Source organism: Camelina sativa, chromosome 11 (assembly GCF_000633955.1).
Source record: "Camelina sativa cultivar DH55 chromosome 11, Cs, whole genome shotgun sequence".
In the NCBI taxonomy this organism is placed as follows: Eukaryota; Viridiplantae; Streptophyta; class Magnoliopsida; order Brassicales; family Brassicaceae; genus Camelina; species Camelina sativa.
Window position 1 is genome coordinate 5222053 of NC_025695.1, and position 24955 is coordinate 5247007.

A 24955-nucleotide genomic window follows, 5' to 3' on the forward strand; every position below is an offset into this window, starting at 1 on the left:
TTTTGTCTATTGGTTTTCTCAGGGACCACAACAATGTCTTCCTAGGGTTCCTAAGATTGCTTCTTCTGCTCGTGTTTCTCCTGGTACTCTTCTTTCTCCTTAAAAAACCCCCTCTTGTTATTTTCTCTACAGGTTATGGTTTTGGAAGCTTCGAGTTAACTTGTGTATGCTTATAGAGTTTCAATTGAAGGAATCAGTAATGTGGGGAAAAAGAAGTGAATTTGGGGTTACATATGTTTTTTCCTCTTCAAAGTTGTTGTCTTTGCTATATGGGTTTGCTTGTGTTCTTTGGATTGCAATAATGATAGATGCTGTTAGTTTTTGTGGGCTTGCTTATATCACTGCAGAGGGCTAATGTAGTGAGTTAATAATTCTATTATGATTGTATTGGTGTATTCATACAGTTTCTGTGAGGCCTATCGATCTTTTGTTAAAAGGAAGTACACTTCGAGGAAGAAGATGTGTGGTTCCTATGAAAAGGAGGATTGGATGTATAAAAGCTGTGGCTGTTCCAGTCGCACCGCCTTCAGCTGACAGTGCAGAAGACAGGGAACAATTAGCAGAAAGCTATGGATTCCGACAAATTGGAGAAGACCTTCCTGATAATGTCACCTTAAAAGATATCATGGATACACTTCCCAAAGAGGTATAGCTTTTTCAACAAGCCTTGTGTGTGTGTGTTTCCATGGGAACTTTCTCTTCTTACTTGTTCTTTGGTATACAATTCTCTTTAGGTGTTTGAGATTGATGATATGAAAGCTTGGAAGTCTGTGTTGATATCTGTGACTTCCTACACTTTGGGGCTCTTCATGATTGCAAAATCGCCATGGTATCTGCTGCCATTGGCTTGGGCATGGACAGGAACTGCAATTACGGGGGTAAGCTCTCCTGCACTGTCTCTCTTCTCTGTTTCGGCTTGTTACTGTTCTCTAACTGGATTTGTCTTTCTTAGTTCTTTGTGATAGGTCATGATTGTGCACATAAATCATTTTCAAAGAACAAATTGGTGGAAGACATTGTGGGCACTCTAGCCTTCCTACCACTTGTCTACCCGTATGAGCCATGGCGGTTTAAGCACGACCGTCATCACGCCAAAACAAATATGTAAGTCTTACTTAGGCTGTTAGAGATATTAACAATAAAAACGAGAGATATGAATTCATGGTTCCGCTTTGCTTTCTATAGGTTAGTCCATGACACAGCTTGGCAGCCAGTTCCACCAGAGGAGTTCGATTCATCACCCACGCTGCGTAAGGCAATCATCTTTGGATATGGCCCAATCAGACCTTGGTTGTCCATAGCTCATTGGTATATAGATTAACCTTTACACCGTGATCAATTTGTTCAATGTCTTTTTTTTTCTCTCTCTATATATACCTGTTTACTCAACTAGAATGAGCGTTCTAATAGGGTGAACTGGCACTTTAATCTAAAAAAGTTCAGAGCAAGTGAGGTGAATAGGGTGAAGATAAGTTTGGCTTGTGTTTTCGCCTTCATGGCCGTTGGGTGGCCTCTGATCATATACAAAGTCGGTTTATTGGGATGGGTAAAATTCTGGTTGATGCCGTGGTTGGGCTATCACTTCTGGGTAAATACTTCTCTCTTACGCTTTTCTCTGTTCCCTCTTGTATCGATATAGCATCAGAAGTTAAGATGGTTACGCATTATTGCTTCTCTACAGATGAGCACATTCACAATGGTTCATCATACGGCTCCACACATTCCTTTCAAGCCTGCGGATGAATGGAACGCGGCTCAGGCTCAGCTAAATGGAACTGTTCATTGTGATTACCCTAGTTGGTAATGCATCCGACCTGCTCAAATGTTTAATTTATCTGAGAGCTCTTGTTTGGTTTCATATGTAATGTTTCTGTGTTGTGACAGGATTGAAATACTCTGCCATGATATTAACGTTCACATCCCCCATCATATTAGCCCAAGAATACCGAGTTACAATCTCCGTGCAGCTCATGACTCAATACAAGAGAACTGGGGAAAGGTAATAACCATTAAATTTGTTGTGACAGTAATATGATCCTTACAGAAAAAGTGTTCCCTTGGGAAGTTGTAAGACACTAAAAGATTCATGATTTTTTTCTTGCGTGGTTGGGTTTGCAGTATACAAATATGGCTACATGGAACTGGCGCTTGATGAAGACGATAATGACTGTGTGTCATGTCTATGACAAAGAGGAGAACTACATTCCTTTTGACCGGTTAGCCCCTGAAGAATCTCAGCCAATAACCTTCCTCAAGAAAGCAATGCCTAACTACACAGCTTGATAGGCCATAGCCTTGAACTGGTCTTTTGAAATCTCAATATCTTTTTGCAGTCGCCGATGTTGTATGTAAGCTTTTCAAGTGATAAGCTTCTCTAGCATTTCACCAACGCTTTATACTGTTATCTTCTTTACAACCTTATCAGAAGAGAGAAATGTTCAAATGATCCATCAATTGCAATTCTTTTATCTGTTTCTTTAATCTTAGCTATAGGATTGGAGATTGAACAGTTTTTATATATAATTGCAATGTACTGAAATGCGATGTTAAACTTAGTACATGAGAATCTTTGACGAGATAAACACTATCTACTTTATGGTAGCGAAAAATACTGTTGTGTTAGTAATACTTCCGGGAAAGTAATGGGATAAAGCCAAAGCAAAAGTGAGAAGAGAAAAGAAAGGTAAAGCTATTCCTCTGTGACATCTTTACGGAAAGTGGAAAGACAGAATCATATACTGTCCAACAAAAGACACTCAGATGTCCAAACCAAGGGAGCGAATCCCAAAACCCTAGATATCTGAGACTGTGGCCACAGTTTACACCACCATGAAAGCAGCTAAAGCTAAAGTTCATAAGAGATTGATTTCTTATATTGAGAAAGGGGTCATGTACGGATAATACAGAACACAACCTGAAACTGGAAACTAAAATTCGTATCAATATCAATTTTAACAAAATTATGAATCATGTTCTTCCCTATGTTTATATTCTCTTGACTACTGCTATTTCCTCTATTCTCTCATTCTATAGTTTTCTAAGAATCCTAAAACATTAACACAAGAAGCAAACCGAATGTAGCAGAAACAGACCAAACATAGAGCAAGATTGTCAAAATGTGAAATCAGATGATCGGAGGAGGCAGAGTCTCCCACACATCAAACACATTCTCCTCACTGTGCAACGCAAACAACCGATCCCCACCAATGGAGAAATCACAGATGGAGCCACCGTAGCTTCTTTTTAACCTAGAAGTCAAAACCCAGTCTGATCCACAGAACACAGAGATCGAATCATTCATGGACGAGAAGAGCTGGCCTTCGTGCAAAGCGAGTTTAGGGTAACATGGCTCATCAGGCATTTTGCTCTTCATCAACCTGCTCCTAGAACTCCACCTCACACTACTCCCTCCTCCATCCATCCTCAGATCAATAAACCCTAAATCCTCAAACTCATTCACCACACATATAGAATTGCTCTCTTCCATCGCTATAGCGTCTCTCACTCTCTTCTCATCTACCATCGCAGGAGACCCGATATCAGACCAAGACCAGACCATGTTCTTGTCCCGGAAATCCAACAAGCTAATGTAACAATTATCTTTCCTTGGAAACAAAGTTGCTACAAGAAGACAGTTCTTACCATTCAACCATTGCAGCTTATCAGCATCTCCTAAAGACCAACCAGGACTCTCGTAAAAGAAATCAACTTGCTTTCCAGTAATCTGATCCCAAACTCCAATCCCATACTCATTACTCCGTCCTTTACAGCTCGTAAAAATCTTAGAATCAGGACTAAAACTCAAAGCTCCAGCACTATAACTCTTAACCTGATTATCATGACTCACCTGAAACTTATACCTCAGGTCTCCAGAAGAAGAGCTAAACAAACCCATTCCTCCATCTCCTCTTCCTAATCTCTCACAAGCAGAGAGTACAATGTTACCAGAATCAACCCAACCCACATCGTTCACTCTCTGGTAATCAAGATTAATCGTAGGATGCTCCTCAAGCATCCAATCAAACACATGGACGACACTCCCATGAGCAACGCAGCATCCTCCATCTGGACCAGCTCTAATCGCCGTACCATCTCCCGGAGCTATGCCTGTGACGGAACGAGAGAGATGGAGCCTATTTCCGTCGAAAGGTCCCCACTTTGCGGTCCGCAAGTGGTCGATTAAGCCGTAGAACATTGCTTCTTTGTGAAGTAGACGCTCTGAGATATTAGGTGGGATGTTTAAGTCTCCGGTTCGGAGAAGGTCGAGAAGAACAGCGAAGCAATCTGGGTTCCGATCGATGAAAATATCGTCTTTTTCTTCTTCTCCTTCCTCATCATCATTGGGTTGTTGTGAAAGATTCCAATTTTCGTCGAACAATGCTCCGAAGAAAGAACCGCGACCAGCGTTGGCGAGCGTCGTTGACGTCGTTTCGAAGATTCTGCCACCAACGTTGAATCTGATCCTATCCTTTGATAAACCCATTGATTAAGAGCTTATGATTTATAAATCCCGAGGAAGCTGGAGGAATCAGTAAGAATCAAATTATCCGGTTGAAAACAGAAGACAAAAGGAAGACATGAGAACGTTCCAAAACTAAAGGATTGAGATGTTTGAAAATTCGATCGGACTCCAAGAAATCGAATTTTGGGAAAAGATAAGAAGATGAAATCTGACTATATGAATCAATCAAAACGATCTTTGTATCTTTCTCGGACATTTTATTTTCCGTTAGAACATGGTGAGAGAATTGAGAACTGTGGAAATTGCATCACATCAGAACCGTCCGATGGTTTTAGATATTGTCGTTTATCCAACGCTCGAGATATTTCGTTTACCGAGGTCCGTGAGAACGTTCCCCAAGCCCATCTCTATATTTGGCCCATTAGTTGGGTCATATAAGTCCCGAAGAAATTTAACTGATTATCAATCACATGATATATACTCGTCTTCCAGTTTCAGGACACACTCTTTGGAAGAAGGCGAAACAAACTCACACTTTTCTTACATACTGACAGTTGGTTTCCTTTGTGAACGTTGTACTTTATTTTACTGAACGGACCCGTACAATTTTTAAAAATTCTTTTTGGCAGAAGCCACACAGTCATGATAGCTAAGACCTGCGAATCAACAACACAAGTACACAAACAGAACATTAGTTTAACATTGACTCAGAGATATAATATTCTCATAGTGTCATTAAGCACACACCATATCATATTATCATCGCATGCTAAAACAAAACAACATCCCTCATAGTCTCATAGAGAGAATCTAATATTTTGACCAAAAGTAACATAAACGGAATACGTCAATGATTTAACGTGATGAAGGGGGGTGATTAACGGAGGAATAAACGGAGTTTGTTACACAAAGATACTATCTCATCATCTCCAGTCAAACAAAGACTGAATGACATTAATGCCCTTTTCTCTCTCTCTTTCTTTTTTTTTGGTATATTTTTTTTTCTTTTGCTTTTAAGACCAAAACGCAGCGTTTGCTTGCAGAGAGATCAGTCGGTCGGAAAGCGGCTACCTTTTTGTTTGCCTAGAGAGAATTTGTTCGTCTCTTTTTTTTACTCTCTCCGACAAACCCCACGAGAGAAAGAAATTAATAGGAGAACAATAGAATCTTCCATGGAAGACTCTGGTATCCCTGAGGTCTTCTACGCGGCGGAGAATAGCACGGCCAATAATACAGAGAAGAGCGAGAAAGTGGCTCCGGAGAAGGAGCTTGATAACGGAATGAGTCAACTCAGAGACGACGACGAATCACTTGCGACTATTGGTGAGGATATGTACGATTTACATGATGAGCCTGTGCAGGAAACCCTAGACAAGGATCAGGTTGAAGGTAACGGTTTATTTTTGTTTCGCGAATAGTTCTCTGTTTTATTTTAATATTTTAATTCGAAGGGTTTTTAATTTTGACGGAAATGGTGTTTTGTGTTTATCAGGTGTTCTTGAAAATTCTTCTGTGGAACCAAATGGTGAAGATGTTAAGGTGAGTTTGCTGGGTGACTCTTCTTACTGTAAAGTTTCATCCTTTTTTTTAACGCTAAGAAATTAGATTCTCTTATCGACATCGACTGTGCTGGAAATCATATTACTTGATATTATGTAATCACAACTTCACTTTTCAGTGTGCTATTTGTTACTCGTGTAGTGATTTTTTTTTACAATTACATAGGAAAAGGAGTAATTTTGATGGTTTAATATCTGGCCAAGATCAATCTATCCTTATGTATATGTGTACAGGAGTAATAATCTGTATCAGTTTGATCCGTTACAACTTACAACTTAATTGTGTCTAATTATTAGGATATTTTGAGCACAAAATTCACTTTTGTTAAGGCATGACATATGACTGTTTTTTTTTGTTTGTATCACATTGCCAGGAGATGGATACCGTCAAAGAAATTGTAGTGAGTGCCATTGTTCCGGTTGATGAAGTAGAAGAAGACCGTGAGGTAGAAACATCTCCTTGTCTGACTGCATCGTCAGATTCATTAACGGTGAAGCCATCTCTTTCTTCGGATCCGGCCTCAGCTGCACAAGGTTTATCACCGGTTTCAATTCCAACTAAACAAGAGCAGAGATCTGATTCTCCGGTGGTTAATAGATTGTCGGTTTCTCCCGTTCCGAGGACACCTGCTCGTGATGGTTACAATTGGAGAAAATATGGACAGAAGCAGGTTAAGAGTCCCAAAGGCTCACGGAGCTACTACAGGTGTACGTATTCTGAATGTTTTGCTAAAAAAATTGAATGCTCCAATGATTCAGGCAAAGTGGTAGAGATTGTTAACAAAGGTTTGCATAGTCATGAACCTCCCAGGAAGAATAGCTTCGCCCCTAGAGAAATTAGAGTTGCATCAGCTATCCGGCCTATTTCAGAGAATAATGCAGTAGTAAAAGAGCCAACAATAGTCCCTAACGGTTCAGATCCGGCTGCTTCTACTAGAGAAAACATCTGTGAGCCGCAAACATTCGTTGAACGGAAGAGACATTGTGGGAACGAAGCTGTGGACGAGCCAGAGGCAAAACGAAGGCAAGTTTGTTTGAATTTTTGGATTTCTTTGCCTATTCTTCACTTTGAAAGATGAAATACTATTCACTTTGAAAGATGAAATTAATAGTCTTTTTTTTTTGGGTGTGTTTCAGAGTGAAAAAAGAGAACTCACAAAGTTCAGATTCTGTCTCCAAACCTGGCAAGAAAAATAAATTCGTAGTACACGCAGCTGGTGATGTTGGAATCTGCGGTGATGGATACAGATGGCGTAAATACGGACAGAAAATGGTGAAAGGAAATCCTCATCCAAGGTCTAAAACGCATTACCCATTTCTTTGTTCATGGATGAGTTTTTTTTGTTCAATACTCAGTGATGATTGATCTGTGCTGCTATGTTCCAAACATTCAGGAACTACTACCGATGTACTTCTGCGGGATGTCCTGTTCGTAAACACATTGAGACAGCAGTAGAGAACACAACAGCTGTAATAATCACATACAAAGGAGTACACAACCATGACATGCCGGTGCCAAAGAAACGCCACGGTCCTCCTAGCTCAATGCTCGTGGCTGCAGCCGCTCCAACGTCAATGAGAACCAGGACAGACGATCAGGTAAACATCCCCACTTCAAGCCAGTGCTCGGTGGGACGAGAAAGTGAGAAAAAGCAAAGCAGTGAAGCATTGGATGTTGTTGGTGGGGAGAAAGTGATGGAATCAGCTCGGACTTTGTTAAGCATTGGTTTCGAAATCAAGCAATGCTGATTCTATGTAATTTTAGAGAGTTCATCGACTCAATTTTCGCCTCCTAGTTTTTGTTATATATAAATAATAAAGTTACCATGACGATATCAATAATTATTAGTAGTGGTTTGGTTGAAATATTGTTCGATGATTACCAACTAAAACACGTTGACATGTCTCTGTGTAAATGATATGATCTTTTGATAATAAAGCGCTAATTTTGGTAGATGTGACTCTGATTCGTCTAGAGGGTCTTCTGAAACATCAAAACGTGGACTAAAAGAGGGCAAAAACCCTTTCTCTCACTCTGTGTAAACCCTAGTCTGTTCGTGCTTCTCCGATGGCGAGCCTTCGATGTTTTCGTGAGCTGAGCCGCCGCTCTACGGCGGTTTTCTCCATCAACCAGACGCGATCGTTCTCTTCATTTTCTGGGATCAAGCCGTCCGAGACCAGCATTTCTCATGGGACCGTAATCCCGAATCAATCTCTCACTAGGGATTTGCTATGGTACAGTCTTCGATATCGCTCCCAAGGTCGTTGTTTCTCTTCGAACACAAAAGATACTGATGGTGGTGAAGAAAGCAGTGAAGGAGAGGATGATGATGATGATGATGATGATGATGAGGACCAGGACTTTGAGGATTCGGCGGAGATGGAAGAAGTAGAAAGGGAATATTCACCGGCTGAGAAAGTGGAAGAGGCGGCTGAGATAGGTTACAAAGTGATGGGTCCTCTCAAACCTTCTGAGAGACTCTTCAAACCGTATGAACCTGTGTTTGCCATTGTTCAGGTTTCGTCTCTGCTTTCTCAATAAATTGTTTAGTTCCATTTCACACTCTCACTCACTGATGTTTAATGTTTATTGATCTCCTCTAGATCGGTTCGCATCAGTTTAAAGTAAGCAACGGGGACTCCATATTCACCGAGAAATTGAAATTCTGTGACATAAATGATAAGGTATACTAGCTTCTGCTCTTCTTCATGAATCTTTGATATTCGTCTCTCCAAAGTGCAAGACTTTACTGTACCTCCTCATAAGAAAGAAGAGCATTTGCAATTGTTGCTAAAGCTTATCTCTTTATGTTCCTTTGCAGTTGGAACTGACCAAGGTTCTTCTATTGGGCTCGGCAGGCCAGACGATTATTGGTAGGCCTATCTTGCCAGATGCGACTGTTCATGCTGTAGTTGAAGAGCATGTAAGTGTCTCATTCACTTTCCTGATGTTTTCTAATACTAGTGAGGCTGTTCTTAAGAGAAATTAGGAAATCCGAGGACTGAGATAAAACTAAATCGAACCATCTGCTTATAAGAGTATGAAATTCCTGCAGAATATATATATGGACAACAAGTTAGTAGATTAGTGTTCATCTATCTCCACATCATCTGAATGTCTTGATATGAAATGGGCGTGGAATGTAGAAGGATTTACTCATATACCAGCATTCTGGTTTCTTTTTCTGTACTTAACTAGTTGTTCCTTGACGAGTGACGCAGGCATTGGATGAAAAAGTGCTCATTTTTAAGAAGAAACGAAGAAAGAATTATAGGAGAACAAGAGGACATCGACAGGTATACTTTGTTGTAGCGTTCTTGTTTAGACATTGTGTTTGTTTTATCATTGCCTTCTTCTTCTAGTTGTTTTTTGACCATTCAACACTTATGACCAGGAATTGACGAAGTTGAGAATAACCGATATACAAGGAATTGAGAAACCAGAACCAAAGATTGTCCATAAGCCGTCTAAGGAAGCAGTTACAGAACAATCAAACGCTGAGCTAGTTGCTTAGAGATAAAAATGTTGCTTCTTTTTTTGCTTAGCTGGTGCCGATACATTTGAAGTAAGTTCATCTATCACTTGCTGTTCGCTAAAGTCGTTGAAAGTATGAAAAGGCCTACTTGGTAGTTAGGATATGAAACGTGATTGCCTTTCACTATCTTGTTTCTATGTTTGATTTTGCTCTTCATTTGTATTTAAACTGGCTCAAGGCTTTTGGGAGCTCTTTGTTGCTTCTTTTTTTTGAAATAAAATATTTGCGGAAACATCTCTCTCCTTCACTCCTTGTATTCTCATATGATTTGTAGTATGTTCCTGAGGTATTATGTTTTTTTTATTTTTTGTTTTTTTTGTGTTCACGGGCATCTCTCTCTTATCTTTAATTTGCTTGATATCATATGCCAATCTCAGTCACAGCTAGAAAACTAGGTGGTAAATTGGGTAATAATTGTAACTAAAGTCACATTACATTCAAAATCTCGATTTGTTCCACTGTGACTGTTGTTGGTTTCATTTCATGATAGACGCCACTAGTATGTGAATAAAAAAATTGTATACAGCTGTTAATAGTAAGACAAGTGACAAACACAGTAAATGAGATCCATAAACCAAATTATCTATCATAATGAACTCTCTCTGATTCCATATGATGAAACTACGGTTGCTTTTGCTCCACGAGACAACTGAATCCAACGAAGGATGATCAACAACCTCGTATACACCGACATAGAATGGAGGTAACTTACATCCATTGATATTCATCGCTCAACCTCTTTGTTGCTTCTTTATTTTTGAAATAAAAGATTTGCGGAAACATCTCTCTCCCTTCACTCCTTGTCTTCTGATATGATTTGTATTTTGTAGTATGTACCTGTGGTATAAGTTATGTTTTTTTTTTGGTGTTCACGAGCATCTCTCTTATCATCAGTTTGCTGTATCTATATGCCAATCTCAGTCACAGATAGAAAACTATGTGGTAAAATTGGTAATAAATGTAAGTTACATTACATTCAAACTCTAGATTTGTTCCACTGTGACTATTGGGTTCATAATAAAAAACAAACCTATTACACAAAAACCATTGTCATGAACCAAATTGTTTTGGGCTTTTCTAAATAGCCTTTGGGCTTTGGATCGGGTCGGGTCGGATAAGACGAAATAGTGAGTCAAGTAAAAGAATAATCATCGTCAACAAGAAAGAGAGAGATGATAGGAGGAGGACACGGCGGCTTCTTCTCCTTATAAATATAAGAAGCTCAGTGCTCTTCTCAAATGGCCGTCACTCTGGTAACCTCTTTCGCTTCCTCTTCTTCTCGCTTCCCTTTCCGCTCCTTCTCTTCTTCTCCGTCGTCTCTCTCCTCTTGCTTAGTTCGATTCCAGTTGCCGTCTCGCCTTAGACTCGCTTTCGCCGTCACGCCTCTCTACTCTTCTTCTAGAGCCATGGCTCATACAATCGCACAAGCTACTCTCGGCCTCACTCATGCCAACTCCGTCGATCATCCTAAGGTTTTTTTTCCTGATCGCTTATGGCATCATCCTTCGATTTTACTATCTATGTGTCGATTCTAGTGACTTGCTTTGTAGATCTTTTGTGTTGATTTGATTGTTTGCTCGTCGCGTTACTATTCGTGATTAGATCAGATCTCGTAATCGATTGTGGTTAAGCATAGAATAATCAAAGATTTGTAATCAGTCGATCATGGTCAAGCATAGAATAGTCAGAGATTAGTTATGTGGTTTTTGATTCGTGGATTTTTCTGTTTCAGATCTCATTTTCCGGGAAGGAGATGGACGTGACTGAATGGAAAGGTGATATACTCGCTGTTGGAGTGACGGAGAAAGATATGACTAAGGATGCCAACTCCAAGTTCGAAAACCCGATACTCAAGAAGCTTGATGCGCACTTGGGTGGACTTCTAGCTGATGTCTCGTCTGAGGAAGATTTCTCCGGGAAACCTGGCCAATCAACAGTACTTAGGCTTCCGGGTCTCGGGTCGAAGCGGGTTGGTTTGATTGGTCTTGGAAAATCTGCTTCATCTCCTTCGGCTTTTCAGAGTCTAGGTGAGGCTGTTGCTGCAGCTGCTAAAGCTTCTCAAGCTAGCAGTGTTGCTGTTGTTCTCGCCTCCTCTGAGACAGTTTCTAATGAATCCAAGCTCAGTTCTGCTTCAGCCATAGCATCAGGTATTTGTTTTTTTGTTGTTGTTGTTGTTATAGTTATCTTTTCTCTTTTATTAGAACTTGTAAAGGGTTAGTTTCATTAACGTTTTGGAACTAATCTTTTTGTGGTTACTTTATTCAGGCACAGTACTCGGTTTGTTTGAAGACTGCAGATATAAGTCTGAGTCAAAGAAACCATCTCTCAAATCGGTGGATATCATTGGCTTTGGCACTGGACCTGAGCTAGAGAAGAAGCTTAAGTATGCTGAAGATGTTTCTTATGGCGTAATTTTCGGGAAGGAACTCGTCAATTCTCCAGCCAATGTTCTCACTCCTGGTATGGCTTGTTTCTTGAGTATCAGTATTTAGAATTTTTTTATAATATGAGGATCATGTACATTAAGTTTGATACGAAATTGGTCTTTAATCTGCTGCGACGTTGTAATTTACAGCTGTACTAGCTGAGGAGGCCTCAAAGCTGGCTTCCATGTACAGTGATGTCATGACTGCAAACATCTTGAACGAGGAGCAATGCAAAGAGTTGAAGATGGGTTCATATCTCGCTGTTGCTGCTGCGTCAGCTAATCCACCTCATTTCATCCACCTGGTCTACAAACCTTCTAGTGGCCCTGTCAAGACCAAACTTGCTATTGTTGGAAAGGGATTGACATTTGACAGGTAATCTCCAGAGCAGTTATCTTTTATTTTTGCTGTATCAATCTCTTTTTCTTTAATTCGTATTTGTTATTGACCATATGGTTTTTGTTCACAGCGGTGGCTACAACATTAAGACCGGTCCTGGCTGCTTAATTGAGCTCATGAAATTCGATATGGGAGGTTCCGCCGCTGTTCTTGGCGCTGCAAAAGCCATCGGTCAAATTAAGCCTCCTGGTGTTGAGGTAAGTTTATCAGAAGAAGAAGCTTGAGTTTCTGAGTTAAGTGAATGTACCTAAAAAATGTTTCTTTGCACAATCAGGTGCACTTCATTGTCGCAGCCTGTGAGAATATGATAAGTGGTACCGGAATGAGACCTGGAGATATCATCACAGCCTCAAACGGAAAGACAATTGAGGTATTATAATAACACTGTTCCCTAAATGCGTTCAGCTTCAAAAGGTCCGAGCTTTCCGTTGTTTTCTCTTATTCCAAACTAATTGATGGCGGTATTGTACAGGTCAACAACACAGATGCCGAAGGTCGACTGACACTTGCTGATGCTCTAGTTTATGCTTGCAACCAAGGTGTCGATAAGGTATTGTTTGAAAGATTCCTCCACTAATCAATACATAGAAGCAAGACGAGGATAATTCAAACATTCTTTCTGTTGTTTTTTCCCTTAACTTGTGTAGTATATGCTTGCAGGTTGTTGACCTTGCAACGTTAACTGGGGCTTGTATTATTGCCCTTGGAACATCAATGGCAGGTACATAGGGTTGTGTTAAAAGTAAACAGCATAACAGTGACTCATGATGGTTAAATATCGGTTTGGATTTCTGTTTTGTGCAGCCATATATACATCTAGTGATGAGCTTGCAAAAGAGGTGATTGCTGCATCAGAGAGGAGTGGAGAGAAGCTATGGAGGATGCCGATGGAAGAGAGTTACTGGGAGATGATGAAATCAGGTGTTGCAGATATGGTTAACACGGGAGGTCGTGCTGGTGGATCGATCACCGCAGCTCTCTTCTTGAAACAGGTGAAAATATTATAAAGAGTAGAAACAAAAGAACACACTTCAAAGAACTTAAATTATTGCTTTCTAACAAAGAACTGGATTCGGTGAATGGTTGCAGTTTGTGGACGATAAGGTTGAGTGGATGCACATAGATATGGCTGGACCGGTGTGGAACGAGAAGAAGAAAACTGCAACTGGGTTTGGAGTTGCGACGCTAGTTGAGTGGGTTCAGAACAATTCCTCTTCTTAAATGAAACCTGGTGACTTACTATCGTACTCTGAGTGGTTTATGAAAAAGAAATAAAATACTGTATTAACATATCAGAGGTTTAATAAAGGGTTTTAGTTTTCTTCTTTGCTTTGTGAGTTTGTGTAAATTCTGTGACGCCCGAATATAAATGAGTTTATTATATCAAATAATTAGTTAACCTATCAAAATAATCAGGTTAAATATATACATACATGTACAGTTTTAGACTAGATTATAACACTCACATTTACTTAAAGATTTGTTGGTGTTTTTAGTTAATAGCATCGTTTTAGTTGAATCAATAATCGAATAATTAAGCCCTATTTTCAGCTTCTTGTTGTTCATCACAATAGAAACAAAACAAAAACATTCTTATAAAGAAGTTTAGCTCAAAATCTAAGACTGAGAGAAAAACAGAGCTCATTTCCACAACAATCAACATTTTCCAAAGCTTAAGCAAGACAGGATATGTGTTCTAGCTTTCCTCTTGAGCAGGGGTAGAAGCAGGAAGAGTAGGTTCAAGCATTCTTACAGAACGAGGAAGCATAAACTCAGCAAACATAGGGTAGTGAGATGAAGGATACAAGTCGTCGATCTTATCATTTACCACCTCACACATTACAGGAACTATAGATCTACCTCTGTAAAGTATCCAATCCGTGTGTAGGTCTTGTGTTTGTCGGTCCCAGCAGAGGCATAACGCTCTAAATATTAGCTTCAAGAGCTCGACCGTTCCCTGCTTGTCACCTGAACAAAGGACCAAGATGTTATGATATAGAAGGTTTAGAGATGAATGATTCTAATGGCTCATGCGAGGGTGAAATGCTTCATACCTTTGAATTCATGATATGTTCTTATGAGAGCAGTGTTTTTTCTTACTCGTGCACTTGGCCATGCGTCTCTCATATCCCCTACCACACCGTGCTCTCTGCAAGTTGAATCAATGCCCAAAGCCCATTTATCATCAGTTAAATAAGGATACTGTATAGCTTTGATTTGAAACTAGTTGATCAGTGTGTAGAATAGGTTAGCCATTATTGCACTGCATAGGAACCCTGAAAGGATAAGAGATAAGTAAAAAGGCAAAATCTTCTCAAAAGTGATATTAAGGTACCTAGATCTGCCCAACAGAAATCTCCCGGTGGTTGATTCTTTCTGTGTGTTGAATCCCCCACAGTACACAACTGGCAAAGTGGGAGGTAATGATGCTATGTGTTGCCATGTGAGTAAAGCACTGCGCCTACGGGCACGAGGGCTGATTTTATCCAAGTTTGTGTTGACTATCTGAAACGAAAAACCCGGCGGCTCTGCTCCTTTCAGTTGAAATGTGTAGGCAGCTTGTCAAAGAAACCAAGATACTGATATATGGGACATAAACATCAAATCTATACACTAATCTAATTACAGTTTAGCTAAAATCAACCCTACGAGTAATCAGGATATGGCCCATGTTGCTATACAAGGAACTACAGAACCCCATGCTGTGCTTCCAGGGACTGAGGGCGACTCTGACAACCAAAAAGTTCCACCCTCTAGCAGCTCTACCTTCAATTAGCATAGAGTATAGTATTAGTCAGGGGAAAAAAAACACAAGAAGGTTTTATTTTTTTGTTATATCAACCGAATGAATACTTTTTCCTTGTTGTAGAAGATGGTGCAGTGTTCATCATTAGTATCCTGAGGCCCTTTTCTTGATATGCCAAACTGATCATACACTGCAAGCAAAGAGTACAAACATCTGTTTAAGTCCAAGGAAACAATGCAAACTGAAGTATTATTATTAAGGCATGTGAAACTAGAAGCTAGCTCCTTGGTTCAGTACTGTAACAAAAACCAGATAAAAAAAATGCCACCATCATCTCAATGAAATCGCTGCGAGCAAGTGAAAATATGCATACCATAACCACACAAAAGACACATCAAAAGGATTCAAGTGCACTAGACTCTGGTTTGCGTAGCTTAAAACACTAACTTGAACTAGATGCAAAAAAGGATACAGATTTAACCAATACCAACATAGACTAAAAATAGAACTGAATCTAGATCTCAGCAGTATCACATTGCAAACTGAGAACACAAAGAGTAGTACATGATCGATATCAAGATTCACACTGGTCTCTGAGCTTTAAGAAGTAGCAGATATCAAATAGTCTGATAAACTACCACATACAAACAGAGTTCAATTACACCTAACTCAATAGTATTGTACCTGGCAAGCCCTGCTGAAGATAATCCAGCTGCGACTGCACACCTAAACAAAAGATAAAAAAAGATAGTCACATCCCTGCTCAATAATCCATAAGGCAAAGGCACAAGAACCCATTTCCAGTTTTCATCGACAGATCAAAACATACCCAGATCACTAATCAAGATCTAACCAGTATGAAGGAATAAAGATCTAACAAGCATTGATCCGTCTGACTGAGCAAGAAAAGAAAAGAACCTTGCTGGGTACAGAGAACGATGGGGGAGTAACTAGTGATGACACTGAGACACAAATCCTTCCTTTTGAGCCATGAGTTAGGACTTTCTTCAGGTTGATCATCATGAAGATTAAATGTCATCACACTCAAAGACACAGTCATTTTCTTTGTCTCCTGGTGTTCTTTCTCTCTTCGAATAATTAAAAAAACAAAAACAAAGGTCTCTCACATTAGGCAGCAGCTCATCGTCGTCGTGACCTACATGATTTTCAATAATTACTCCACAGAAAAAAAAAAATGATACAATTTTATGTGAAAACAGCTCAGGAATCGAAGAAATCAATCAATATTTTAATATTAATAAAAAATTTGGAGTCCACCACGAATCAGATACTAACCTTCTTCTCTGAGACTCTTATCAACAGCGAAGACTGTGGAGAAGACGAAATTAAAGTCTGGTTCATTTGACCACTTTCGCCGGATAATATGGGAAAGTCATATAACCTTTTTGATTATATAAATAAAATTAGCAAGATCTTGTTATAATGCCATTTTCCTAATATAAATTGCAAAACCTTTTTGCCATTTGCCAATCTCAGCTTCATCAACATGTTAAATCAGCAAAACATAAACATAAATCGGAAGAAATGGGAGAAGAAGGAGAAGAGTAACTTATTCGTCGGAGGAGAAGGACGGACCGGTGATGAAGTCACCGTCTTTTTTTGGTCTCTCTGTACTTTTTATTTAAGTAGACAAGATTCGAACCCGAGACATCATAGAACCACCACACTAGAGAGGCATGTGATGTCATGTAATGTGAGTTTTTTACAAGTACAAAGTCACACACCAAACCATACCAAATCACAAGTTTTTCAGACCAAACAGGTAAGTGTAAAGTCTAAATTATTACAAAACAGTTTGTTGAAAACCGAATTAAACCAAAACCGAACCGAGATGAATTTTTTGGTTTTAGCGTATAGGACGCGACGACGCGTTTGACGAGAAAAGGAGACGAAGATCCATCCAAACACGGCGCTCGCTAAGCTAAGCTAAGCTCCGTCCCCTCCTCCTCCAAAAAACTACCTGACAAAAGAAAGACACAGAAGCAGAAACGAAACCTAACCCTAATTTATTTTCTCAAATCCCTAAAGGTCCGTGTCTCCTCTCTCTCTTATCTCTCTATCTCTTTTTGCTTAGCTCCTCCCCAAATTCGGATGATTCCCCATTACGAATTTGCAGAGAAGAACAAATCCTCTCTTTCTTCCTTCCCCCTTTCATGTCTTCTCAACTCCACGACTCTAATCCAGGGTTGTTGGTGCCTCAAACCCTAGATTTTTATTTCTCTTTTGAATTTTCTCATGCTTCTTTCGTTTCGGATCTCTCTCTGAATCAGATTGCGTCTTTTGGGCTCTTCTTCTTCTTCTTCTTCTTGTCGTGCTGCGCTTCTTCGATTTCTTCTCCGTTGCGTTGTATGTTCCAAATATGATTGAAAAGAAGGTATGTTTACCCCCCCCCCCCCCCACTTGAGTTTAAATTCACTTATGCTGTATCCCGTAAGGTTTAGTTCTCATGGTCTAGAGAACGATGCAGAGTTGCATTTAGAGCTTACTCGCTCACCAAATTAAAAAAGAACAGATTAGTATTAGGTGGCTTTGTTTCATGGGGATAGTGTTATTGCAGTTTATTAAGTGTTTGATCTTGTTTCAATCAAGAACTGTGAACTTATCTTTTTATAGCTTACTTTTGATCAATTTGTAGTTGATATAATGGTTGTTATCTGAAGGTCAATGTATATCCGAGATTCTTAAATGCTCTGTATATGATTCTCCTTTAATTCTTCTTTGGTTGATGGCAGGTATTTGTGTTTGGATCCTTTACAGAACATGAAACCAGGTTATTTCTTGAGCAGAAACCCGTTAAGGATCCTCAGAATAATAAAGACAAGTCTGTGGAAAGTTTACAATTCGGCTCCTTGAATCTTGTTCCAGAGAATTCTTCAGTAAATACTAATGGCGAGTTGAAGAAAGGTCAAGCTGATGGGACAGTTAAATCTCGTCCTTCTAGCTCTCAAAAGAGACTTGATGCTTCTATACCTGTCAACTCTGATAAGATTGTTGATAATGATGCGACTCTCCCAAGAAAACACTCCTCAAGAGTTCCAGAGCATGTGGGAGAAAATGGAATCGTTAAAGAGGTCTCTGAAAGAAAATCTCTCAACAATGATGTGGCGGTGGAGACGGATCCTACTGGTGTGGATAAGTTGGGTTTGTCAGATGGTGAGAGTGATTCTTTGTACAAAGTTTCAAGCTCAAAGTTCCAAGCTCTGGATAGTGAAAATTTCTCAAGTGATTCTTCATCTGGCAGCATAAAAAGAAAGAAAAACCAGATGGTTCCTACTGAACCTGTTCCACCTGTTAAAGACTTTACACCTAGAGGGTTGATAAATGCTGGGAACTTGTGCTTCCTCAATGCAACATTGCAAGCGTTGCTTTCATGTTCTCCTTTTGTGCAGCTCCTCCAGGGAATACAACTTAAAGATATTATAAAGGTTTGTGACCTGCTTTGTTCTTTTTATGATTGGTATTCTATTTCGTATATTCGTTTTCTAATCTGTGGTTGTTCCATTTTCTGCGTCTTAGGCTGAGTCTCCAACCTTAACTGCATTTTCAGAGTTCATCTCTGAATTAGATGTGCCAAGCAATACCAGCATCAGAAATAATGTTACCGTCGTTGAAGCTGGTAGACCTTTTACACCTGCCATGTTCGAGGGAGTCCTTAGAAAGTTTACCCCAGATGTGCTCAACAACATGTCTGGCAGGCCAAGGTTAGTGACTCCCTTACACTGTCTAAGATATTGATGTTTCCTCTGGCCCCAATTCTAACTTTGTGTGCGTGTATTGGCAGGCAAGAAGATGCTCAAGAGTTTTTGAGTTTTATAATGGACCAAATGCATGATGAATTGTTGAAACTCAGGGAACACTCCCCCAAAGTTACTGCTCCTAATTCATTGGTTGTTTCTTCACCCAATGAGGACGATGAATGGGAAACAGTTGGACCCAAAAACAAATCAGCTGTGACAAGGACACAAAGCTTTGTTCCGTCTGAGCTCAGTGATATATTTGGTGGGCAGCTAAGAAGCGTAGTGAAGGCTCAAGGTATTTGCATTATTTGTAACCATTTTAAATTCTCTTTTAAACAATAGAATGTCTGTTTCGTCAGACGCTCATATGTTATTTATTGTACAGGGAGCAAGGCTTCTGCTACTGTGCAGCCATATCTCTTACTTCACCTTGATATTCACCCGGAAGGCGTGCTTAGAATAGAAGAGGCATTGCAGTTGTTTTNCTTCTTTTTATGATTGAAATTCTATTTCGTATATTCGTTTTCTAATCGTGGTTGTTCCATTTTCTGCGTCTTAGGCTGAGTCTCCAACCTTAACTGCATTTTCAGAGTTCATCTCTGAATTAGATGTGCCAAGCAATACCAGCATCAGAAATAATGTTACCGTCGTTGAAGCTGGTAGACCTTTTACACCTGCCATGTTCGAGGGAGTCCTTAGAAAGTTTACCCCAGATGTACTCAACAACATGTCTGGCAGGCCAAGGTTAGTGACTCCCTTACACTGTCTAAGATATTGATGTTTCCTCTGGCCCCAATTCTAACTTTGTGTGCGTGTATTGGCAGGCAAGAAGATGCTCAAGAGTTTTTGAGTTTTATAATGGACCAAATGCATGATGAATTGTTGAAACTCAGGGAACACTCCCCCAAAGTTACTGCTCCTAATTCATTGGTTGTTTCTTCACCCAATGAGGACGATGAATGGGAAACAGTTGGACCCAAAAACAAATCAGCTGTGACAAGGACACAAAGCTTTGTTCCGTCTGAGCTCAGTGATATATTTGGTGGGCAGCTAAGAAGCGTAGTGAAGGCTCAAGGTATTTGCATTATTTGTAACCATTTTAAATTCTCTTTTAAACAATAGAATGTCTGTTTCGTCAGACACTCATATGTTATTTATTGTACAGGGAGCAAGGCTTCTGCTACTGTGCAGCCATATCTCTTACTTCACCTTGATATTCACCCGGAAGGCGTGCTTAGAATAGAAGAGGCATTGCAGTTGTTTTCTGCCCAAGAAGATCTTGAAGGATATAGAGCCTCGGTTACTGGGAAGGTAAACGTTGTGGGATGTTAGGACCATGTGATATTCACTTAATACAGTTCTGATACCAGTCCAGAAGATTTTCTTATGGATTTTTAATAATAATTGGCCTCTTTGCTTGTTGGAGTTCTCTCATTTCAGGCTGGTGTAGTGAGTGCTAGTAAGTCGATAAAGATACAGAAACTCTCAAAGATAATGATACTACACCTAATGCGTTTTAGCTACGGAAGCCAAGGGAGTACTAAGTTGCATAAACGCGTTAAGTTTCCCCTCGAACTCAACTTAAACCGCAGCCTTCTTGTTTCTTCATCCAATGAGGTTTAAAGTCTAAACAGAACTGTCTATGGTTTACATTTCTCTTACTCTCTATGTGATATCCTCTGATGTGAACTACTCGAATTTCTTTGTGTAGAGTTTAAAATATGAACTTGTGGCAACGATTACCCACCATGGAGGGGATCCTTCAAAAGGGCACTACACCACAGATGCGCGACGAAAGAATGATCAGTGGCTAAGGTTCGATGATGCGTCGGTGACCGCCATAGGGACAAAACAGGTGTTGCACGACCAAGCGTATGTCCTTTTCTACAAACAAGTGTAAGAGAATCAGAGACAAGAAATTTCCATGGTCGGAGAACGGAGAGTAAAATCATTCTCGGCTTAGTCTCACGATATACTCTGGTTCTCTCATATTAGAACTTTGAAAGAAGGAATCTCGATAGGTAAATAGTTTTTAGAGTACCTGGATTACACTGAAAGTTTTGTTATGATTCCTGATGGGTGTTTTAATCTGATTTTTATTGTTACTTTATAGACTTATTATTCAAAAATTCATGTCTTACGCATGTTGCCAACAAAATCGTCTTTAGTTGACATAAAAACATTGTTTAATTTTTTCCTGATGCAAAACATTGAAACAGTCAAATCATGTTTTGATTTGGAATTTACGTTGAAAGAAGCCAAATTAATAAAGTAAAGTCGGTCTATCAATTACTAAAAAACACATGTGTGCATCACACACAATCACAAAACCATTCCCTAAAGATTTCTTTCTTCTACACGGGGAAAAAAACACCTAGCTACATAGCTTAATCTACAAGACTAGAACAACAAATTAAATGTAAACTAGATTGGAAGAGATCAGATTTTTCTTCATCATCTTCCTGGTCTTGCTTTTTGTGGGAGCTTCAGAGGCTCTCAATGAATGGAAATTTCAAGTCATTCGTGATGGAGTCCAAAGAAATCATGATCAAATTGAGGAATACGACCCAATCAGTGAGAATGCCATATTGGCATATTTTGGTGATCTAATCAACAAGATTGACACTAAAACGACATATTTTGGTGACCTAATCAACGAGGATGTCAAATCCGCATACTATGCTTACTTGCATACCAAGCGTCTTAACATCTACGGCGAGGATTGGCTATGGAGGATTGATTTCCTTGTCATTCTTTTTCTGTTTCTCTTTATTGTTGACGCATTTATCTTTTAGAGCTTTCTTTTGTATCACAAGCCTATGTTCTGCAAGGGTAAATAAATCTGTATGAGACTCAAAAGATTGTTGTGTTAATTATTTATATTTTATTGAATTTTTCACGTCATTGTTGCTGCAATATTATTCAATTCCAATTATTTGCTCCATGTCCAAGAGATGTGATTCTTGTGTAAATATCTTAATTGTGTATCTCAATATGACTTAAAAAAGAAGGAAAAACCTTACTCAAAAAGATTGTTGTGTTAATTATTTATATTTTATTGAATTTTTCACGTCATTGTTGCAGCAATATTATTCAATTCCAATTCTTTGCTCCATGTCCAAGAGATGTGATTCTTGTGTAAATATCTTAATTGTGTATCTCAATATGACTTAAAAAAGAAGGAAAAACCTTATTACCGTTGTGAAAATAAAAGGAAAACAATTAGAAAAAAAGATGGTTAGCTACCGGATAATACATGGTCACACATGCCAAGTATACTATTGTATCTTCAATTACACGAAGTATAATGATTTAGTATAATAATTTATTATTTTTGGTTTTAAAAAAAAAAGTAGAATACTTATTTTGGAGTCAATGATGGTCAACGCCGGAGTCAACCTCGGTCTTCGCCGGAGTCAGTGACCATCATTGACCCCAAAAAAAGTATTCTATTTTTTTATATTTAAAACCAAAAATAATAAATTATTATACTAAATCATTTATGGTTTTTCCTGATTAAAATACATATTATATTCGATATCTAAATATTTTTATATATCTCTAATATATTCATTCTTATAATTAGTTAATTTTTAGAGAAATACCCTAAAGTAGCACTAAAACAAGTTTTATGGACAATTATAGCACACATTCCAAAAATTTCCAAAAATAGCACTATTTAACACATTAAAATATTTAAAATTAATTTTTAGATTTTTTTTTTTTTAGGTTTGGGTTCTCAATTTCACATTTAGGGTATAGTTTTGTGGGGTAGGGTTTAGTATTTTGAATTTAGGATTTAATTTTGAAAGATTAATTTGTGCTATTTTTGGAATTTTAGAGATGTTGTGCTAAATTTGGAAAAAAACTTATTTTGGGGCTATTTTTGAGAATCTCCCTTTTTTATTTTTAAAGCTAAACTAATAGTTAAATAAAAATCATTATAATTATTTTCAAGATATAAAAATCATTTATCTTATTTTCAAGATATATATATATATATGTATATATATATATATATATAAATCTCTGATAATCAGATTATTTAAATACTACAAAATCAATAAAATCAAATTCAACTAATTTCATTAGAAAATAATATGTAAAAGATTGAGTATATAACTCTTTACTCTAAAGTTTGCATGGTAAATGTTATACAAAATTTTAGATACTCTTTATTTTAAAATTTACATACTCCTAATAACATGTAAACAACAACAAAAAATTCCCAATATTTACTTTTAATATGTAAAAGATAAATATACAAAATATTGCTTTTAGCAAAAAAATATATTTGATTTGAGGGTATGTTTGCAAAAGAGTATAGAATAAGAGTATTTTTGCAAATGCCTTTATATTATTAATTTTTGGAAATTATTAGTAAAGAATCAATGATTTTCATTTAACTATTAGTTTAGCTTTAAAATTGAAAATTAACTAATTATAATAATGAATATATTAGAGATATATAAAAAATATTTATATATTGAGTAGAATATTTTTTAAATTATTAAAAACCATAAATGATTTAATATAATAATTTTTATTTAATTTTTAATGAAATAAATTGAATTTTTTTTGGTCAACGCTGGGTCAACGTCGGTCTTCGCCGGAGTAAGTCGACCAGTTTATATGTCTATGGTGTTGACCCCATAACATCATATAGTTCATGCATGTGGTCATGTAATACATATTCTTCGTGTAGTTGAGGATACAATAGTATATTTGGCATGTGTGACAATGTATTCTCCAGTACTTCATGTAGCTAGCCATCTTTACGAGACCTTCAATGTCTCCTTAGCATACGTTTTTTTTTTCCTGAAACGGAAGAAACTGATGCAAAGATCTATACCGTGAACACATGACTCGTGAGTAACTCGTGTGCAATATCCTCATGCATATATGTTTTGGGATGCCCTTTCTCTCAGACCAATCAACTAGTGTTACAAGAATATGTAATGTTAGAGAGATGGCCATTTAATAATCAAGAACAATATGACATTGACTCTTTGTGTGAACTTGTTTTTCGTATGAAAGGTTTCTTTTCTTGCATAATTCATTAATTTTACAAACTCAACTACAATGCATATCAATCTGATCATAATTTAGTCAATCTTTACATTTTCTTAGTGAGCATCATCAAGTCTTGACGTTTAATGTGGAACTGATGGCAAGAATTGCTTGTTAAGTTTACTGAAACCCCAATATGTGATATCCATGATCGTGATGCGTAGATTATTATTCTTTGAAACTATAAATAGAAAAGAAGAAAAAAATGCTGATCTATGATTGTGGTATTATTTTTTGTTGAAAACATATTTTGAACCTACAATAAAACATCTATAAATTAATAATGTTGGAATTATACCATTTTATTAATTTATAGTGATATTAATTATCTATAAATTAATATTTATTATTTTATAGTGTAAATTAATAATTATTCATTTATAGATATATTTTAATTGTTTAAATTCTTAAAAATTATAAATTTAGAAAATTTTAGCAAAATAAGATTAGACTTTGTAATGTTATAAGTTTTATTGTTTTCGAACTAAATTTTTAATATTTTAAAAAAATTATTGACAAAAAAAATTAAAAATTATATAAACAAATTCATTGATACACATAACATACTTAAATTCAAATTTATGAATGATAATATTAATTATCGTATTATAATAGCCTATAAAACTATAAAAATGAAAGTGATGCATATCTAAAAATTGAAAACTTAAAAAAATTATTAGCTATTTTTATGACATGTTATAGATTAGTTTATAACATTATAATTTTAAAACACCACATAACTATTGTTTTATAGATATGAGTTCTAGGAGAAAATTTAAAATTTCAAAGCATACATTATTATATCAGCATATATATATGTGTGTAAATTTACAAGATTATTAATGTATAATATTATTGAGACCATATTTTACATTGATATTTCAAAAAAAAAAATATTATTATCTTATCGAATTTTGTTATTACACACTTCCGACTCGGACAAGCTAAATTTATTATTTTATTGTGTTAAATAATTTATATAGTATTAATTTATATAGG

At 37.6% G+C, this 24955-nt stretch overlaps 7 protein-coding genes and 1 pseudogene across 10 annotated transcripts; 6 read left to right on the plus strand and 2 right to left on the minus strand.

Annotated features, from left to right (window-relative positions):
- Nucleotides 7-2454, plus strand: LOC104727652 (omega-6 fatty acid desaturase, chloroplastic). Its single transcript, XM_010446740.2, has 9 exons — nt 7-83; nt 405-646; nt 735-878; nt 953-1104; nt 1186-1308; nt 1411-1588; nt 1682-1800; nt 1885-1999; nt 2119-2454. Exons 2-9 carry the CDS (start codon nt 473-475, stop codon nt 2281-2283), a joined length of 1170 nt encoding a protein of 389 aa, XP_010445042.2. The 5' UTR covers nt 7-83; nt 405-472; the 3' UTR covers nt 2284-2454.
- LOC104721741 (BTB/POZ domain-containing protein At4g30940-like) lies at nt 2858-4785 on the minus strand. Its single transcript, XM_010439800.2, has one exon. It carries the CDS (start codon nt 4481-4483, stop codon nt 3125-3127), a length of 1359 nt encoding a protein of 452 aa, XP_010438102.1. The 5' UTR covers nt 4484-4785; the 3' UTR covers nt 2858-3124.
- On the plus strand, nt 5474-7854 carry LOC104721742 (probable WRKY transcription factor 32). Its single transcript, XM_010439801.2, has 5 exons — nt 5474-5851; nt 5955-6001; nt 6396-7045; nt 7159-7317; nt 7416-7854. The coding sequence occupies exons 1-5, from the start codon at nt 5635-5637 to the stop codon at nt 7768-7770; spliced, it is 1428 nt and encodes a 475-aa protein (XP_010438103.1). The 5' UTR covers nt 5474-5634; the 3' UTR covers nt 7771-7854.
- On the plus strand, nt 8014-9804 carry LOC104721744 (50S ribosomal protein L21, mitochondrial). The gene is made up of 5 exons (XM_010439802.2): nt 8014-8539; nt 8626-8706; nt 8844-8945; nt 9244-9318; nt 9417-9804. The coding sequence occupies exons 1-5, from the start codon at nt 8090-8092 to the stop codon at nt 9534-9536; spliced, it is 828 nt and encodes a 275-aa protein (XP_010438104.1). The 5' UTR covers nt 8014-8089; the 3' UTR covers nt 9537-9804.
- LOC104721746 (leucine aminopeptidase 2, chloroplastic) lies at nt 10726-13710 on the plus strand. The gene is made up of 10 exons (XM_010439807.2): nt 10726-11029; nt 11290-11704; nt 11823-12017; nt 12133-12358; nt 12453-12579; nt 12657-12752; nt 12855-12932; nt 13043-13103; nt 13187-13374; nt 13472-13710. Exons 1-10 carry the CDS (start codon nt 10796-10798, stop codon nt 13601-13603), a joined length of 1752 nt encoding a protein of 583 aa, XP_010438109.1. The 5' UTR covers nt 10726-10795; the 3' UTR covers nt 13604-13710.
- On the minus strand, nt 13956-16859 carry LOC104721745. 2 transcript variants are annotated; one of them, XM_010439804.2, is made up of 9 exons: nt 16699-16859; nt 16425-16530; nt 16047-16284; nt 15813-15854; nt 15236-15318; nt 15047-15148; nt 14718-14932; nt 14437-14531; nt 13956-14350 (listed from the first exon to the last, which is right to left on the minus strand). In XM_010439804.2, exons 3-9 carry the CDS (start codon nt 16186-16188, stop codon nt 14079-14081), a joined length of 951 nt encoding a protein of 316 aa, XP_010438106.1. In that variant the 5' UTR covers nt 16189-16284; nt 16425-16530; nt 16699-16859; the 3' UTR covers nt 13956-14078. The 2 variants fall into 2 exon arrangements, with proteins under 2 accessions (XP_010438106.1, XP_010438105.1); XM_010439803.2 differs by having other exon boundaries at nt 16425-16859.
- LOC104721747 (ubiquitin carboxyl-terminal hydrolase 24) lies at nt 17026-21044 on the plus strand. 3 transcript variants are annotated; one of them, XM_010439809.2, is made up of 9 exons: nt 17027-17177; nt 17420-17523; nt 17882-18574; nt 18666-18850; nt 18931-19181; nt 19272-19354; nt 20135-20197; nt 20327-20503; nt 20598-21044. In XM_010439809.2, the coding sequence occupies exons 2-9, from the start codon at nt 17509-17511 to the stop codon at nt 20784-20786; spliced, it is 1656 nt and encodes a 551-aa protein (XP_010438111.1). In that variant the 5' UTR covers nt 17027-17177; nt 17420-17508; the 3' UTR covers nt 20787-21044. The 3 variants fall into 3 exon arrangements, with proteins under 3 accessions (XP_019088199.1, XP_010438112.1, XP_010438111.1); XM_019232654.1 differs by having other exon boundaries at nt 17026-17523; nt 19272-19363; nt 20144-20197; XM_010439810.2 differs by lacking the exon at nt 19272-19354 and having other exon boundaries at nt 17026-17523; nt 20052-20197.
- On the plus strand, nt 21304-21785 carry LOC104721748 (annotated as a pseudogene).

Bases quoted from the DNA above. Each gene is read 5' to 3' on its own strand.
- LOC104727652 (XM_010446740.2), top strand. From the start codon at position 473: ATGAAAAGGAGGATTGGATGTATAAAAGCTGTGGCTGTTCCAGTCGCA. The intron at 879-952 runs GTAAGCTCTCCT...TGTCTTTCTTAG, and splicing joins CAGGAACTGCAATTACGGGG to TTCTTTGTGATAGGTCATGA. The intron at 2,000-2,118 runs GTAATAACCATT...TTGGGTTTGCAG, and splicing joins TACAAGAGAACTGGGGAAAG to TATACAAATATGGCTACATG.
- LOC104721741 (XM_010439800.2), bottom strand. From the start codon at position 4,483: ATGGGTTTATCAAAGGATAGGATCAGATTCAACGTTGGTGGCAGAATC.
- LOC104721742 (XM_010439801.2), top strand. From the start codon at position 5,635: ATGGAAGACTCTGGTATCCCTGAGGTCTTCTACGCGGCGGAGAATAGC. The intron at 6,002-6,395 runs GTGAGTTTGCTG...TCACATTGCCAG, and splicing joins CAAATGGTGAAGATGTTAAG to GAGATGGATACCGTCAAAGA. The intron at 7,046-7,158 runs GCAAGTTTGTTT...GGTGTGTTTCAG, and splicing joins GAGCCAGAGGCAAAACGAAG to AGTGAAAAAAGAGAACTCAC.
- LOC104721744 (XM_010439802.2), top strand. From the start codon at position 8,090: ATGGCGAGCCTTCGATGTTTTCGTGAGCTGAGCCGCCGCTCTACGGCG. The intron at 8,540-8,625 runs GTTTCGTCTCTG...GATCTCCTCTAG, and splicing joins CTGTGTTTGCCATTGTTCAG to ATCGGTTCGCATCAGTTTAA. The intron at 9,319-9,416 runs GTATACTTTGTT...ACTTATGACCAG, and splicing joins GAACAAGAGGACATCGACAG to GAATTGACGAAGTTGAGAAT.
- LOC104721746 (XM_010439807.2), top strand. From the start codon at position 10,796: ATGGCCGTCACTCTGGTAACCTCTTTCGCTTCCTCTTCTTCTCGCTTC. The intron at 11,030-11,289 runs GTTTTTTTTCCT...TTTCTGTTTCAG, and splicing joins ACTCCGTCGATCATCCTAAG to ATCTCATTTTCCGGGAAGGA. The intron at 12,580-12,656 runs GTAAGTTTATCA...TTGCACAATCAG, and splicing joins TTAAGCCTCCTGGTGTTGAG to GTGCACTTCATTGTCGCAGC.
- LOC104721745 (XM_010439804.2), bottom strand. From the start codon at position 16,188: ATGACTGTGTCTTTGAGTGTGATGACATTTAATCTTCATGATGATCAA. The intron at 15,149-15,235 runs GTATTCATTCGG...TGCTAATTGAAG, and splicing joins TCTTCTACAACAAGGAAAAA to GTAGAGCTGCTAGAGGGTGG. The intron at 14,351-14,436 runs GTATGAAGCATT...TCCTTTGTTCAG, and splicing joins AACATATCATGAATTCAAAG to GTGACAAGCAGGGAACGGTC.
- LOC104721747 (XM_019232654.1), top strand. The intron at 18,575-18,665 runs GTTTGTGACCTG...TCTGCGTCTTAG, and splicing joins AACTTAAAGATATTATAAAG to GCTGAGTCTCCAACCTTAAC. The intron at 20,198-20,326 runs GTAAACGTTGTG...CTCTCATTTCAG, and splicing joins GAGCCTCGGTTACTGGGAAG to GCTGGTGTAGTGAGTGCTAG.